At 38.2% G+C, this 16081-nt stretch overlaps 1 protein-coding gene and 1 long non-coding RNA gene across 5 annotated transcripts; one reads left to right on the top strand and one right to left on the bottom strand.

Moving 5' to 3' along the window:
• The first annotated feature begins 78 nt into the window (after window positions 1–78).
• LOC308399547 lies at window positions 79–6873 on the top strand. Its single transcript, XR_013972200.1, has 3 exons — window positions 79–232; window positions 3977–4139; window positions 6734–6873. It is a non-coding gene; the product is annotated as an uncharacterized lncRNA (long non-coding RNA).
• Window positions 2820–15380, bottom strand: napepld (N-acyl phosphatidylethanolamine phospholipase D). Of its 4 annotated transcripts, none has more exons than XM_080886860.1 (10): window positions 15134–15380; window positions 10676–10763; window positions 9368–9472; window positions 8336–8476; window positions 7564–7788; window positions 7367–7470; window positions 7077–7242; window positions 6726–6874; window positions 6239–6353; window positions 2820–4145 (listed from the first exon to the last, which is right to left on the bottom strand). In XM_080886860.1, the coding sequence occupies exons 1-10, from the start codon at window positions 15271–15273 to the stop codon at window positions 4014–4016; spliced, it is 1365 nt and encodes a 454-aa protein (XP_080742986.1). In that variant the 5' UTR covers window positions 15274–15380; the 3' UTR covers window positions 2820–4013. The 4 variants fall into 4 exon arrangements, with proteins under 4 accessions (XP_080742986.1, XP_080742987.1, XP_080742989.1 ...); XM_080886861.1 differs by lacking the exon at window positions 15134–15380 and adding an exon at window positions 12330–12635; XM_080886863.1 differs by lacking the exon at window positions 15134–15380 and adding an exon at window positions 12585–12631.
• Between the last annotated feature and the right edge of the window lie 701 nt (window positions 15381–16081).

Consider the following 16081-nt stretch of genomic DNA (forward strand, 5'->3'; position numbering starts at 1 on the left):
AAAGAGCATAAAACACAGTGGAAATAGATTAAAAACACATACAAACACGCAGAACGGAAGTTGAGGAAAACGAAATGGAAGTAGAAACACAAAAACACAACGGAAGTGTTTTGGGGGGAGATATGAGTGACGGAACAGCAGCAGAATCCAAAAATGTGTGAAGGATTGTTCTGAGACACATTTTAAGGATGTGGAGGATTCGTTGGTGTTGTGAGCGAGGGAAAAATAGCAGGTAATGTGTCTTTTAATCATATGATTCATATAATATTGTAGAGTCATGTTTGCTATTAGCCGTTTACTGTTAGCTTGCTACTCTTATTCTCTCCCTAAAAACGCTTCCGTTGTGTTTCGTGAATTTTTGTTCTTGCTGGCGTTTTCTTATTTTGCTTTTGGTAAAATGCAGTTTTAAATAAGGATTTGTGTCGAAAATGCACACTGCCAGCTGAAGTTGCAGTTTTGTTCTAAAACGTCGTTCAGTTTTGAAGCATTCAAACAACAGTTGACAAACATTATTCTGCTTCTTTTTTTCTTAATCCTTTACATCTTTTTGTCAAATCAAAATAGTCTCTGAAGAAATTGTGTGAGTCAAATGTTAGGACATGTTAATCAAAGACAGCCTTATCAGCAAAGCATAGAAAACTTGTTCCACTCCCAGATTTGGCATCTTTTACCAAACCTTATCTTGTCCCCTTTTCTTATCTCAGCTCTTCTTCCATTGTGTTAGTGTCCACTTAAAATAGCAGAAAGCCAAGTGTAAATCATTTGTCATGGAGCAACAGTCTGTCTAAACAACCTTTAATGTGAGTTTTCCTTGTTTACACATCTGGGCCTAAATCAGAATCAGCAGCATGCGCTTCCTGTTTCTGCATGAACGCAGCCGTTAAAGTTGTGCTGACAAACTGTATTTTGCGTTTTGCAACGTATATTAGTTGTTTGCGTTTACTGAATATGATCACGAGCGCTCAATGTCTGAATTAATTTTTTTTAAGTACACCGTCCACGTTACTTTCTTTTCTCTTTTTTTTTTATTTGAACAATTGAACAACAAATATACATAGTAATGTAGTTATAGAAAGGGTATGAAAACTTTCACAGCTTGCAGTATCTTTTACAAGTCATATATACAAATACAAGTACGTAAACAAAAAAGTATACTTTAGGAGAAAACAAACAAACAAAATAACCGATTAAAAAAGAAAGAGGTGCTCAAGGTATAAATAAACAACATATAAGTCAAGTGAAACTATACATTCGACACAGCTCTTGTGTTTTACATGCTTTGGAGTTGGCGCTGTTCTTTAGATTCTCTAGATAATTGGAAAACAGGGCTTTAAAAGCAAATATGTTTGGACGCTGTTGAAAATTTTGTACAATGTATGTGAAATTTGGCAAAAATAATCAGAAGATTGATAATATTTTTTTTTCCTGGATTTATTTTATGGGTATGTGAGAGGCCAAATAGAATATGTTGAAACTTCAGTTTACATGAGGGATCAATTTGTCTGAATTCATATTTGAAGTTGTGCTCCTCAAACTTTTCACGTCACTATATGGTGAGGGGGGGAAAGGTAGATGCTGCCACCTTGTGTCGTTCGTATTAATGTGCATCTGCCAATAGGAGAAGGAAAGGTGCAAACCTAGAGCAGTAGAGGGGATGCATGTAGACCAGGGGTGGGCAACTCCAGGCCTCGAGGGCCGGTGTCCCTGCAGGTTTTAGATGTGTCCTTGAACCAACACAGCTGATTTAAATGGCTAAATTAGCTCCTCAACATGTCTTGAAGTTCTTCAGAGGCCTGGTAACGAACTAATCATGTGATTCAGGTGTGTTGACCGAAGGTGAGCTCTAAAACCTGCAGGACACCGGCCCTCAGGGCCTGGAATTGCCCACCCCTGATGTAGACAATCAAAGAGAAAAGAAACACAGCATGAAAATGCAAAAAAAGAAAATAAATCTTTAATATTTGTCTTAATTACAAGATGTTATACAAGATTTTTTTTCCAAGAACCATTTGGATATACTGGACATCCCTGGGCAGCCATGTGCTGCTATGGAAAAGGGTTTGAATTCATATTTTATAAAATAACCTCCTTGCCTTTGTTGGGCAAATTAAACCTTGACTGTCCCTGAAATCTTTTTTCTCAAATATTTAGCTCTGGGTCGTTTGAACTTAATTGTTAAACTTATGTTCATATTAGTAATTTTAACCAAATTGTTTTCAATCCTTAATTCAGTCTGAAATCCAATCTTTAGCCCGGTCAATAAAAAGTGAAATTTCAAAACTATATCCATGGAAAATGGAATAAAGAAGGGGACTAAAGTAAATTACTCTTCTTTCGGTGCACCTGTTCAAATGCCAGCAAATCAGCCAAATAGCAACTCAGTACATTTAGGAATGTATCTGCTTAACTTTAAGCATCAGAATGAGGAAGAAATTAGATTTAAATGACTGAAGTTAAATTTGGATTTTCCCACACAACCAAAGCTAGGACTTACAGTGGTCAGAAAAAGAATATCCAGTTAGCAGCTGTTTGCTGGGGGCTTTAAATAAATTTCTAAGCCTGTAGGTGTTATTTCATACACTGACCTGTTTATTAAATGACATTAATAATTTGGGTGGTAGAAGCACAGTATTATTTTACACTAAAAATACAGAATCAAGACGCCAGAGTACTTCTCGCTGTTGAAAATGCCCACCTGTTTTTGTCTACCAGTGTGCCTGTTGCAATGCTAACACTTCGGGCACTAATGTTTGAAAAGTGTGCACATTTATTTTTTAGATCTTACTACTAACAAAAAAAGAAGAGAAAAAACAACACCATTTTAAATGCAAAGTAATATTTATTCTGTAAATCAGTGACACTGTGACATGTAAACAACATTTTTCTTTTTACCTTTATAAACCTGTTACTGCAGTACATGAGCTCAACATTGTGCTGTTATGTGTTCATACATTCAGGCATTAAAAACCGAATTTTGCTTCAACTGTGTTCAAAAACACTAATCTACTGTTGCTCTTTGACTCAAACCCATCCGGCTAAAAACGGAAAGGTAAAACTGGAAATGATCACACTGATAAGCAAAGAAAGAAACTGTGGTTTCACAGCATCAAAGCCAAATGTCTAAACCTGCAGCAGTGCATAATATTTGCAAGGCACGAAGCTGAACCCAGCTCAACTTCTACATCTAGACAGCACTGCTCCACGTTTGCTATCGGCACTCGGTCGCTGAGAGTTTCAGACTCTGATAATAGATAAACTATTTTTGCGTCGCTCAATTTTGAGTTCTCGTAGCACATTCAGAAAAGTCTTTGTAGTGTTGCATGATTTAACATCTATGTTGAAATATTATTACACCACAAAATCCTCTATCCTCTAGTATTTCTTTCATATTACAGCTTCTAAGATCCTGAAAGAAAACTTTACTTAAGATATAAGCACAGCAGATGTATTTTAACCAGATCCTCTGATCTGTAAAATTGTACCCGCAGAGAATTTTTCTCTCGTTCGGTGTAAAGCAGTGTGCACACCACGAAATTTCAATCACAATAATGCACACTAGAATGCAAGTTAGCATTTCACAAATACTGAGCTGCACAAAATAAGATTACTTGTTTGGCAATACAAAAAGTTTTTGGTGTTTTTAATACAGTTCAAATTTTAAAAATCTAGTTGTCTAAATTTGTTTGATATACTTTTACCATGTTTCATTTGCCACACTGACTACTACACAGAACCAAGTACAGATTCCAGGATCAAGTAAATCTTATGCCTTTTGCTTATTTATGAACCATGAGAAGAACAGCTCCTGTAGGTAGTACTGCCTACCAATGACCATGTGATGGCAGTGCAACATTCAATATTGTGGCCTAGTTTTGATTTCTAGTTGATACAGGCTGCATATACATATGCAATTATCACAACTTTTTTTTTTAAACTGGGATTCTGCATGTTATGAATTTACTGCACTTTGTTACAGACAAATCCATAGAAACGGGCCACAAAAACACTGCACATCAGTCGAAGACGTCTTCGTCCTGTGCAGATATAAGGCGAGACTCCCCATGATGCAAAGTGAAGAAACAATCTGGTTTCAGTCCCTTCTGTTCCAAAGCCTCTCTGAGTCGAAGAGGTGGATCGAGGTAATACTGCATGACAAGAGAAAACATGCATGTTAAGATATTGTTCGAGCAGCTACTCCAACACATTCAGTTTTTGTTTAGTTCTGCAGATTTTTCAGTGATTATTACATTTATATCACTTCGATTTCAACAGAGGCTGCATTAAACTGGGACGGCTGCAGGAATACTCATGCAGCTCAACAATGAAACCTTTGTTTTACTGTGTTGCCAGAACATAATAGTGTCACAACACTATATCTAAACAACGAGCTCTTGCATTGATATGGCACTCACAGAGTAGCTCTTAGGTCTATTGCAACCTCAAATACTAACTGCCTTCGATTACAAAAAAATTGGAATGCTCTGTAAAATGTAAATAAAAAGAGAATGATGATTTGCAAATCTCATAAACCTGTGCTTTCCACAAGATAAACAGTCCATAAATGACTGGGTAATGAGTAGACCAGCTTTGGGAGAGAAATGCTGTCTCATTATTCTAATCTGACTGTCCATTTTAAATGAGCTATAGCCTGTTGAAGATCTTATGCCTGTTCCTATACGGCTACTTCTTTTCATGATGTAGATTTAGCCCACATTTGTGCATAACATGGTAAACTGTACTCACTGAGTGGTTTCAGGAAGTGTTCCTGAGACAATGCTTTGATTTTTCATGACAGAATCATGCAAATTGTAATGCAGTTACACCTGTGGGCTCAACGTTTTTAGGACATTACTGATTTTTAACCTTGGCCCTTGCACACAGATTTCTCCAGATTATCTGAATTCTGTAGATGATATGTACTATTTAAAGTCTTTTTAAGTCAATTTTAGAATTTTTTAAATAATTTACAAATGCAGTTTTTTTTTTTTTTTCAGGGTGGTTAAGATCACTTTGAAGAAACCCTCTTTTTATGCCAAATCATGTTAGTGACCCATTGCCAATAACACTAATTAGCTGTAAAGTGTTCCTCCAGCTGTTTCTCTTTAGTCTCACTTAGTTTATCAATCTTTTGTTGCCTCCATCCCAAATTTTTTTGAGATGTGCTGCTCCCATCAAATTCAAAATGAGCCAATATCTTTCAGGAAATGGTAAAATGTCTCTAATCATTTGATGCTTTTTTTATGTTTCATTATCAATCAAATATGGGTTTGAGATCTGAAAATCACTGCATTCTGTTTTTATTTACATTTCATACAGCGCCTCAACAATTTTGGAAGTGAGGTTGTATAATAGTAACAAAATACTAAATTGAATGCTACTGAAATACCTTGCATTATGTAACCTTTGTTGTAAAAAAAAAAAAAAAAAAATAGAAACACCAGTCAGTCAACCTGTCAACTAACTTGTTTCAAAATGATTATATCCTCATGAGAACAGAGGAAAAAAGAATCTTCCCATTAATTTTGTGTGATTTCCTTCCTTTTTGTAGCTAAAAGGGGACCCAAACACATGACGTATCATTGGAAAGCCCAGGATGTCCTCTATTTAGTACACCAGGACTTAGTAGGGTAGCTCAAATAAGTCAAAAGATATAGAGCAAAAACACATGTGAACATTAAGCATGACCAAAGCACAAATATAAACATGTGTTTGCTTGTTAAAGAAATGGGGTTAGAGGGGGAAAAAAAGACTAGGGGAGGCTCACAACTCAGATGTGTCTGTTACAACAGTAACGCAGGAGTGATCACTGGAAGTTAATCTTGGGAAGATAGTGAGATATGGACAAAATCAAATTTTGATGAGAAAGAGGTATGCATTGAGTAATGGAAATAGCATCATGACTTTAAATCCCTATAACCAATGTTTTAAAGCAAAGTTGAAGTATTCATGGTGGCAATGCCATGGTGACAACAAGAATCTTTAAATTCACTGTGCAGTAGTCCAGTGAATAGTCAATAGTTCAACATAAAACCACAAACTTAATAAACACATTGAGCCGGTAAGTGGATTCTGATGCTACAGAATTGATTATTCCATCTTTGCAAATCTCAGGCATTAGAGGGCCATTGATCTTCTATTCCAACTCTTTCAAAGAAGGCAAATCATCTAGGTTTTAAATATTTATTTAAAGAATATATAAGGGATCCATAACTAAATAAATGTATTTGTGTGGCATTACCTCATACGCGAGGGCAAAGGTGCCCCAGTGAATGGCCACCGACTGTCTGGCCTGAAGGTCCTCGTGAATCTGAACGGCCTCCTCTGGATCTACATGCTGTCCTTTCATCACGTCTCTGAAAAACCAAGTAATATTCAAGTAGTCTTTGATATCTGTTTTTGTTACAATAGGCACAGCATTATGGAAAAATGAATAGCTTAGAGGTAGAGTTAACTGCAATTAACTCTACCTACCGACTTTATTGTTGAAACATGAATGTGCCTCTAGAACAGAGTAAATAAAAACTGAATCTACAGTGCCATCATTTTCCCACATATGTTTACTTATTTAGAAAACTATTTATTTTTTTGTAATTGTGACAAAGTACTGTCTGTAGAAATGTTAAAATAATCATTAGACGTGTTCCGAATGTACATTACAAAAGCAAATTCAGTGGCCAAACATTAGATTGTAAGGATGTTCTTAATAAAGTGCACATGTGTATTACCTGGGCAGGTATGCTCCGATAGGGATTGCTGCAAGGTCAAATGGTCCAAAGCGTCGTCCTATTTCCGCAAAGGAAGAACAGTAGCCAGTGTCGCCAGCAAAGAAGAAACGATGGTCTGGACCCAAAACGGTCCAGCTGCTCCATAAAGACTGGAAAAAATGTTTTTAAAAAAAAGACCTGAATTTTATCAATTTTATCTGTTTTGAATTCAAGATAAAGATTTAAACAGAATTTGTTGTCCTATAAAAATGACAAAGTTCTGCTGTTGGCTTGTTTAGGGTCATGGCACTTCACTAAATCTTATTAAACAATTAAGCAATAATGTGCATATTGTTGTTGTTATTATCTTACTTTGTTATCATCCCATGCTGTGCGTTTGCTCCAGTGCTGCGAGGGTGTGCAAACAAACGTGACATCATCATGACCTGGGACACAGTTCTCCTCCCACCAGTCCAGCTCCATCACATTCTCACAGCCCATCTTCATCAGCCAGTCCATCAAACCCATTGGCACGAACCTGACACACACAATGCAAAAAGGTACATGTAATTTCTAATAAAGGGCACACTGTTTGACAGTGGGAAGTGAACATATGACATGAATGGAAATAATATTGTGAACCACTGATCCACCTCACGTACCAGCGTAGCTCTCCTCCGAAGCGAGCATTAAGACTGGCCACAGATCCAGCATCCAGATGATCGTAATGAGAGTGACTGATGACCACTGCATCAATCCTAGGAAGCTGTTGGCAGGAAAGTAAAAGAAGAACCTTAAAGGTGGAGGAATAAATAAAAAATTTTAACAAACAAAAATATATGTATGTATATATAGGAACCTGCTCCACAGTGCAAGGAGGACCTCTGAATCTTTTGGGTCCCATATATTGGATCGGCGATGCCCTCTGACTGAAGATTGGATCTGTCAGAACATTCACCCCATCGATTTCAACCAGAACTGTGGCATGGCCCAGCCATGTGACTCTCAGTCCTGGACCAGAGCCAGAGAGGTTTGGGTTCTGCACAAAGTATGGCTCCATCACAGGGAGCTCACGATCCAGGGCCTTTAGAGACAGAGAGACGAGGGAGAGGAACAGGCCATCCATAGTTTAAAAAATAAATAAATAACAGACAAAGTAAGATGTAAGAAGGGATGAAACAGATGGGTGCAGGAGGGGCAAATTATTTAATGCTGAAGGCCACCTTTGCTATAACTGTACTTTACACCTATGAATTTGCTAGTAGTTGGTAAGCACACCCATTTTTAAAAGTTTGAATATAGCAACAAACAGTAGAGTCTGTGCTAATAACGGGTTAACCTTTTTTCTGTTGCAGTGTGAAAGCAGCTTGTTAAGCCCTCACTGAGCTCAGCAGGTTTTCCAATAAGACCTATAAATAGTGTGTGTGTGAGATGAAATCGGCCAGTGATTCTTAGTAAAGATGTATTTGTCCTGAACTCATTTCCAAGGAGGCAAAATTTTGCCAACAGCTGTTTTCTATATAAACTTGAGACCTGCACATTTAAAAATTGATTAGTGACGCTTCACTGCGACTTGGATTAAAACCAACAGCTAACAGTAAACTGGTGATTATAAGTAAGTGATTACCTACCTCTTTACTAGAAGGTACATTGCTGTTATCTTTTTCTAAGAACAGGAACCTGAACAGCATCGAGTAGGAAGGAAAGCGCCACGTTGGCCAGGGGTTAGCCCAGCGGCCATGTTTGTCCCGACACGACTTTGTCACTTCTTCCTGCAAAAAAAGTAAATAATAGCATATTTGCTATGTTAGCAAGTCATTTTGGAATCTACAGTTGTATAAAATATACAAGTTTATTTTTCACAGGAAAGTCACAAAGTGCCTGATGCCTAAAGAAGAAACATTAAATAAAACCAAAACAACAAAACGGACACATAAACAAGACAAAGTCAGACACAAAGACCCCAAAGCCTGACTTTACCCATTTTTAAAAGCCCCATCTGAAGCAATAAAACAACTTATTCCAAAGTTTTGGAGCAAAAAGATGCCCCTTAGATAAAATAAACAAGTTCCACTCCTGACATAACAACCTAAAGAAAGGGAACTATTCAACATTACCCCAAGGTTACATAAGCTAGATTTAACAGAACGAACAAACCTACTGCCTTGTTTGAACCTTGGGATTGCGCTATCTGGGACAATGGTAAGAGTCTCTTTCATCAGAAATGAAATGTAGAAATTGTTATTTAACTAAAACTTGGAAATCAAACAGTTTGTAGAAATGTTTTTATAAATTAGATATTATCTTTTCAAGAGTTAACATCTACAAGCTAAACAGGATAGTTCCAAAAATGATCCCTGTGGAACACCACAGAACGAGGGAGGTTTTTCTGACATGATTAATAACAACAGAAAAACTTCTCTTTCTGTGAGATGAGATTTAAAGCATGCTAATGTAGATACAGACACAGCAACCACCTGATATAACCAATTTAAGAACACTGTGTGATCCATGACATTAAAAGCTGAACTCGGATGTAACAAAACACAACATGCGGAACTAGAGAGGAGGACTTCACAGAACGAAGAAGCTCTGAGGTGAAACTGAAGGCTCATGATTTGGGTTTTATTAGATAGCAGGGTGACAGTAATAGAGGGTCTTACCTCCAGTCGGTAGTCCAGGCGGAAGCTTTTGCGGGAGGAGCTGCTCTTCCTTGGAGTCCGAGCATCCACCTCTCCACCCTCAGCACCTCTAGGCTCGCCACCATCCTGAACAATGAGTACACATAGAAACTATAGTAAACTTGAATTCTTCTAAACATTTTTAAGAATTGAAAATAAACATTTAACATACAAGAACGTATTGAGAAAACATGAAAAAAATAATATCAGTGCTTTTATTAAATTCTGCAAATTCTTCTGGCGTCAAAGACTGACACATACATCAGGATTACACAACAGTTTTAAAAACACTAAGAAGTCCCTTTAACGGTTATCATGAGTTAATGACCTGAGCAGTAATTGCAAAGCCTTTTCAAAGCACCTATTTTAACATGTAATTACATTTGGCAGGTCAAAAGAAAAAGCACAGGTGTGTTTCGGAATGGGAATTAAAAACCGGTTTTCAAAGTTTACCAGGGCTGGCCTTTTTTTCCCCTCAACAGTTGGACACTGAAAAACAAATGGATCAAACTCATAGCAGTGTTGCTTCTGCACTCCTCAGTCTCTTTTTTCCCTTGCTCTGCTTCCACACTGTGTTCACAATCAGATAATAATACAGCTACACTGAAGATCTATGTAGGATTTCATTTGGTTCCCCACACAGAAAATTACTAAAGACTGAAATCAGAAAGTAACAGTTTCCTCCCTAGGGTGACTGGGCCTTCGGGATAGGGTGAGGGCCTCAGACATGTGGAGCGATCTCAGAGTAGAGATGCTGCTCCTGCATGTCAAAAGGACCCAGCTGAGGTGGTTCTGGCACCTCCTGGGCAAGCCCAACTGGGTGGAGACCCCAAAGTAGACCCTGAACCCTCTGGAGAGATCATATATCTCATCTGGCCTGGGAGAGCGCCTTGGGATACCCCAGGAGGAAGTGGAAAGTCTGGTTAAGGAGAAGGACATCTAGAATACACTGCGCAAGCTAATACCTGCTGCCACCGCAACCCAACTTTGGACAAGCGGAGGATGGATGGATGGATGTGAGAATACCAACGCTTTCAACAAAATCTTATCAATATTCACCTCCAGCTAAAAAACTAAAGCAAATATGCAACCAAATTTGCAGTGCTACCAAGCAGAACTTTGTAAACATGTGCCACCTTTTTCCATTATATTCAACAGAAGGCAGATGTCTTTTGTTGTGATGGTGCTGTATTAAGAGGATTATAGGCAAGAGGAAAAACATTTCATTTTGCGGTGAACTTTCCATTTAAACCACGGCGCCATCTAATTGCAGCTGATAATGTGCATTACCTCCACCAGGCCTTTTCTCTCCTCGAGCTCAGCTCTGTCTGAAGATGACGGCTTCTCCATGGCTTCAGCGCCCCGACCACACCTAGCACTGACACACAAACACAGTATTAACTTCACAACAGTGCTGCAAAGTCCTGCACAGCGAGCAGAACCACAATTATACCAGAAGACAATGAGAACAAAGACATTACATAAACACAACTGCAACCAAGTTATAGCCTGGCCCCTTTCACTGATAGAACTGTACTGATAACAGAACACACAAACAGCAGACAGTTAAACTGCAACACTTTGCATAAGACAAAAAGATGATAATCAGGCACAGTGACATCAGCTTTACTGTATTCAAATAAAACTATTATCTGACGTGACATTTAAATGCTTCCACTGTGTATTAAATTCAGTTGTTCAAACCTTGCCACCGCTTTTATAATTAAGGACTTGCTGGCAGGAAGAAGTGTGTTGACAGCTTTTTTCTCTTGAGTAACAGCGATTGAGAAGTAACTGATGTTCTGACACACACAAATCTAAAGACATTTGCACTGTAATTCCACTGTTTACCACATTAAAGCTTAACAGCGTGCAAGAACTCATGGGTACCTTAAACTGCAATTTTTTTGGGTGAATGTCTCCTTCAAACACGGTGGTGCAGAATTAAACTTTAAATGGAGTTTGCCTTGCCGTAAAGCATTCAAACAGGACTGGGTGTGTGACCGGAGTGAATAATGATTTCATCAGATAAAGAAGCATATATTTATGAAGGCACTTAGACGAGAGAAAGCCAAGAAGTCTAATCACAGCCCTTCCTTATCCTGCTATTATCCACAACTATCAGAGTTTGGAATACACCCTCTCTATCATGCACTCAGCAATGCTTCCTTCATGGATCCTCTTATGCAAAGAGAAATAATCAGAATCAGAGAAACTTTATTAATCCCAGAGGGAAGTGGAGTAAATAAACCACTACATCTAATGCAGTTATGAAACAAAAAAACCAAAGTGCACTTGCTCTCTGTGGGGAAATCCACACATTAAACCATGCCATGCTGATGATGCACTTGGCCTCATGAATGGAACTTACACACACACCAGGTTAACAATGGGGCTCTGTTGATGACAATCAAAATAGGTCTTTGCATCTAGCCAGCATGCCTGCCATGGTTGTATAAACAACAAACAACCTCGAGTCAGGTTTTTCCTGAATTCAAGAGAAATATCACTTTACTATTGAATAAACGCACATGTGAGCTTTAAAAACTGGACAGCACATGCTAGAAATAACCTTGACACAAGTTCGAAATAGACTTAATCATATATACTGCTGTGAAATTAATTAAGAATTCATGAAAGGAAATAATTATGAACATGACAACAGCTGCCAACTGATCGAGTTTAACCAGCACATTATGACATTTATCCGTTTCCTGTTGCAAAGGTGTCAAACACGCGATAAGGATGGCAAACTGCAAACCACTACTGACAAACTAAACCATTATATCCTCACCAAGCGTAAGAAGGAAATACTGCACACTGTATTTTACCGAGAACTCGCCTAGCAAGTGTGTTCAAAAGGAAAACAATGACTCTAGGAACAGGCCACCATAGCATTATCGTATACCACAAGCGTCGTCTAACGTCAGGTTCTAGCACCTACCTTCCCGAAAACTTGAACTCAGAATACCACCAGTGCTTTCCTTAGCGAGGAGACATGTTCTCTGCATAAACGTTAGCTTCTGACTGTTTTAATGAGCAGCATTTATGAGGAGCTGCACGCATTTTGCAGCACAGTTTACATCACTGCAGCATTACCCCGGAGGGACTATCGACAGGAAACGTTAAGCCGGCTGTTAGCAGGACGTCGTTCAAAGAAAAAATGTGAAGTTCTTAATGCAGCAGGACGGTTACGGACCATATCTCGGTACCAGCTCGGCTTCTCTGACGTCGGTGCGAAAAACCCTTTGATCACGTGACGCGACAAACTCTCGCCGCGGCTGTGGGATATTTTATGAAGGAGAAAACCGCTGTAACGAACTATATTATTAACCCTCTGATGCATGAATTATGAAAGCCTTGGTCAAGATTTTTTTTTCTTAAGTGCTTTTATTCTTCTCAGGACATGAAAAAAAATGTTTAACTCTTTTTTTTTCAAAAATATGTTTTTTTATAAAGTTATAAACTTGTCCACTCCAGTGGACTACATGCGCCTGAGCACTTAGCATGAAATACTGTGAATTTACTGTAAAAATTAATTACCTTGTGTTCTATTGTAAATATACAAACACTTGTTTGCTTGTATCCTTTGAAAAACATCTCAGCAATTTTTTTTGGAACTTTCAACTCATAAGGCCCCAATGTTTAGACGTAAATAACAAAACCAATCAACAGTCCTAGCTATGAATCCTACACCTGAATATGGCAAACTATCTCCAACAAGAGAAACATTTTTGAGTCTACACAGTTCTATAACGATGCAGGACAGTATTACCAAGCCCTTAGTAGCATGCTGGAAGAAAACACAAACTGACATCTTAGTCTCTGCATCTCCAAACAGTTCTATGTTCATCACACCTAGGCTGTGCGAAAGTTTGCAACGCATCCAGGGCACAATGGCACACAGCATTGCATGCAGATGTATTTGGTCTTCCGTGTGCACACAACATCATGGCACCTGTTTGCATTTTTCACCTCGGTCAGTTGGGGCCAGTGATATCCTGTGGCAAACCTGACCTCACAGGCTACTTTGGTGACTGCTCTCCACTTCACGGGTTGTGGGGTCCCACTGGGTCTTCCTCTTTTGCATTGCTGGAGGGAGAATCTCTTCTCTTGTTACTGACAGTTCTTTCCCATACAAGTTGGTGTTGTATGTTATATTATCAATTAGATCTGCTGGAAACAGATGTCTGAAGAAATCTATGGGATCCTTCCCCTCCACATTCAATTTCCACTCTCCTAGAAAAGGAGGCAAGTCTCCAACCAAGTCATTGTCTTGGACTTTCCAAATATTTTTGCGGGCTTGAGTATGGTCAGGTGCCATGTACCCATCTCCCACAGCTCCCTGATCATACTGACCTTCCTCTTCATCCTGCCCCTCATCGTTCTCACTTTCTGCATCCTGACTGTCTGTGTCTTCATCATCCGTAGTTCCTATGTCTCTGTTCTGCTCTGGCAGCCACTCTCATCATCACTGGACTTATCACTGAACTCCTCATCACTGCACTCATCAATGAAATCATCATCACTGGAGCTGGATGGAATTTCCTGGACTATTCTGTACGCTGCCTTATTCTTTGCTGCATTTGAAGTCTACAAAATATGATAAAATAATTATTATAGTAACTCAAACTACAGCTGATCTGCACAGAAATATATATTTTAAATGAGTAGCTTATAAATGTAACAATTATATGCTTAATTATAACCAAAACAGTCCCAAAAAACAGTGAGACAATTTATGACTTCTGTTAAAAAAATATAGTGGGTAATGCATGATGTCCACTACAGTGGACACATGGTTAATTGTAGTTTTCTACATATTAGACATAACAATTTCTTATTCCAAACAGATAATATCCTTCCCTAGATGTTACTGCATATCATCATATTTTTTTTACCTGTTGGGCTCTTTTAGCATAGAAGGATTGACAGGATATGCCAGCAGTGGTCGGCAGGGGTGACAGTTTGTCTGCCATCTTTGATTCAGAGGAAATTTACTTGCAGTTGCACTAACTGAACACTGAATTGACCTCAATGGAGCATGGCAGCAGAGAGCACTCTAGAGGCTAATATGCAGTTCCACCATAGAAACCAATGCATTAAAGAGATATGTACGTTTTAGTAGCTGTCCACTCCAGTGACCACTATGCATCAGAGGGTTAAAAAAGAAAAATATTTTTAAATCAGTATTTTAAACCTTGATTCCACCGCCAATGTTACTAGTAATTATTATTATTATATTAATTATTATACCTCAGCCAAAACAAAAGTAATAAAATCATTCAATTTCAATACAATTTTATTTATTCAGCGCTAAATCAGAACAACAGTCGCCACAAGGTGCTTTATATTGTAAGGTGTACCCCACAATAATACATACTCTTGTGTGTGTGCGTGAGTGCTATTTAGTTGTGTGATAGGTATATAGCTGCACAAAAAAAGGGAATATTCTCTACATTAAATTTTGTAACTTGAGTGATGCCGTCTTTAATTAAAGACACTGCTTTTCATTTGGGATTTTCCACAGTTGTAGCAGCAGTGCAGGAGCCCCAGCTGTCTGTGTGTCACTGGTTCTAGTTCATGTAAGATAACCGAGAATTTGAATATTTTTAAGATAGTATAACGAAGAAAGCGGTTTGAAATGACGACTGAGACCCGGACACAGCAGTGGACTATGTGACTGTAGGGTTCCCATGAGGACTGTTTAAAAGAGTCTTTGTGTAGTTTATATACGACTTAACTTACCTCGAGTTCCTCCACCTGATGGACACCTGAAGGGAATGTAACCCAAGGAAACCCACTAAATTCAGTCGCGTCTTAACCTTGTTAAACTTACAACTACATACCAAACACAACAGTCCAGACTTGGACAACACTGTTTCCATTGCAGGCCCTTGTATCTGACCATAATTACTTGGCAGTTTTCGGAGAAAGTTACGCACAGACGAGGTTTAGTGTCCGGACTGCGAAGACTGTGAGAACTTCCTGTTAGTTGCTTTCACTGACTTTCGGAAATCAGAATCTCGCTGATTTTAAACAAACTCGAGACCTTTAAGATTATTTCAAACAATTTAATTTCAAATTGGTTTTGAAATTAAACTTTGGATCTGCTCATCTGAAAATGCATTAACTAAAAACCCAATTGTGGCTGAATGAATTAAAAATGTATTTAGTGTTGTTCTTGTTTTGGTTTTTTTGCCATAATCTAAAAATTAGTTGGTGTAGAAACTATAAATAATAGTTACACTTCATTTACTGCATTACTTGACAATCCTAAAAGCTGAATCCCTGAATATGGATTGTACAACATAGCACTGGTCACCAAATAAATTGTAATCTTAGATAGACAAACTACAGTTTTTAAATGATGAATTGATTTATTAAAGGAAAAGCTATCCAGACCTACAGAATATGTCGAAAAGTAACTGTCCTACTTGTTAAATCATGAATAAAATGTAATTAACCACAATGTTGAAAAACTAGTTGCAGTTGCCTGATTACTGCCAGACCAGGTGAATTACTAAACACTCAAAACTGTCTGACAAAGCAAAGATTCTCAAAAAGAAACACATCATGCCGATCTAAAGAAACTCAAGAATAGATGATTCTGATGGATGATGGATGTCAAAAAGTCATTGACATCCATCATTCTGAAAAGGGTTACAAAGCCATTTCTAAGGCTTTGGCACTCTA

Source organism: Rhamphochromis sp. 'chilingali' (genome assembly GCF_963969265.1).
Source record: "Rhamphochromis sp. 'chilingali' genome assembly, chromosome: 7".
NCBI classification, from domain to species: domain Eukaryota; kingdom Metazoa; phylum Chordata; class Actinopteri; order Cichliformes; family Cichlidae; genus Rhamphochromis; species Rhamphochromis sp. 'chilingali'.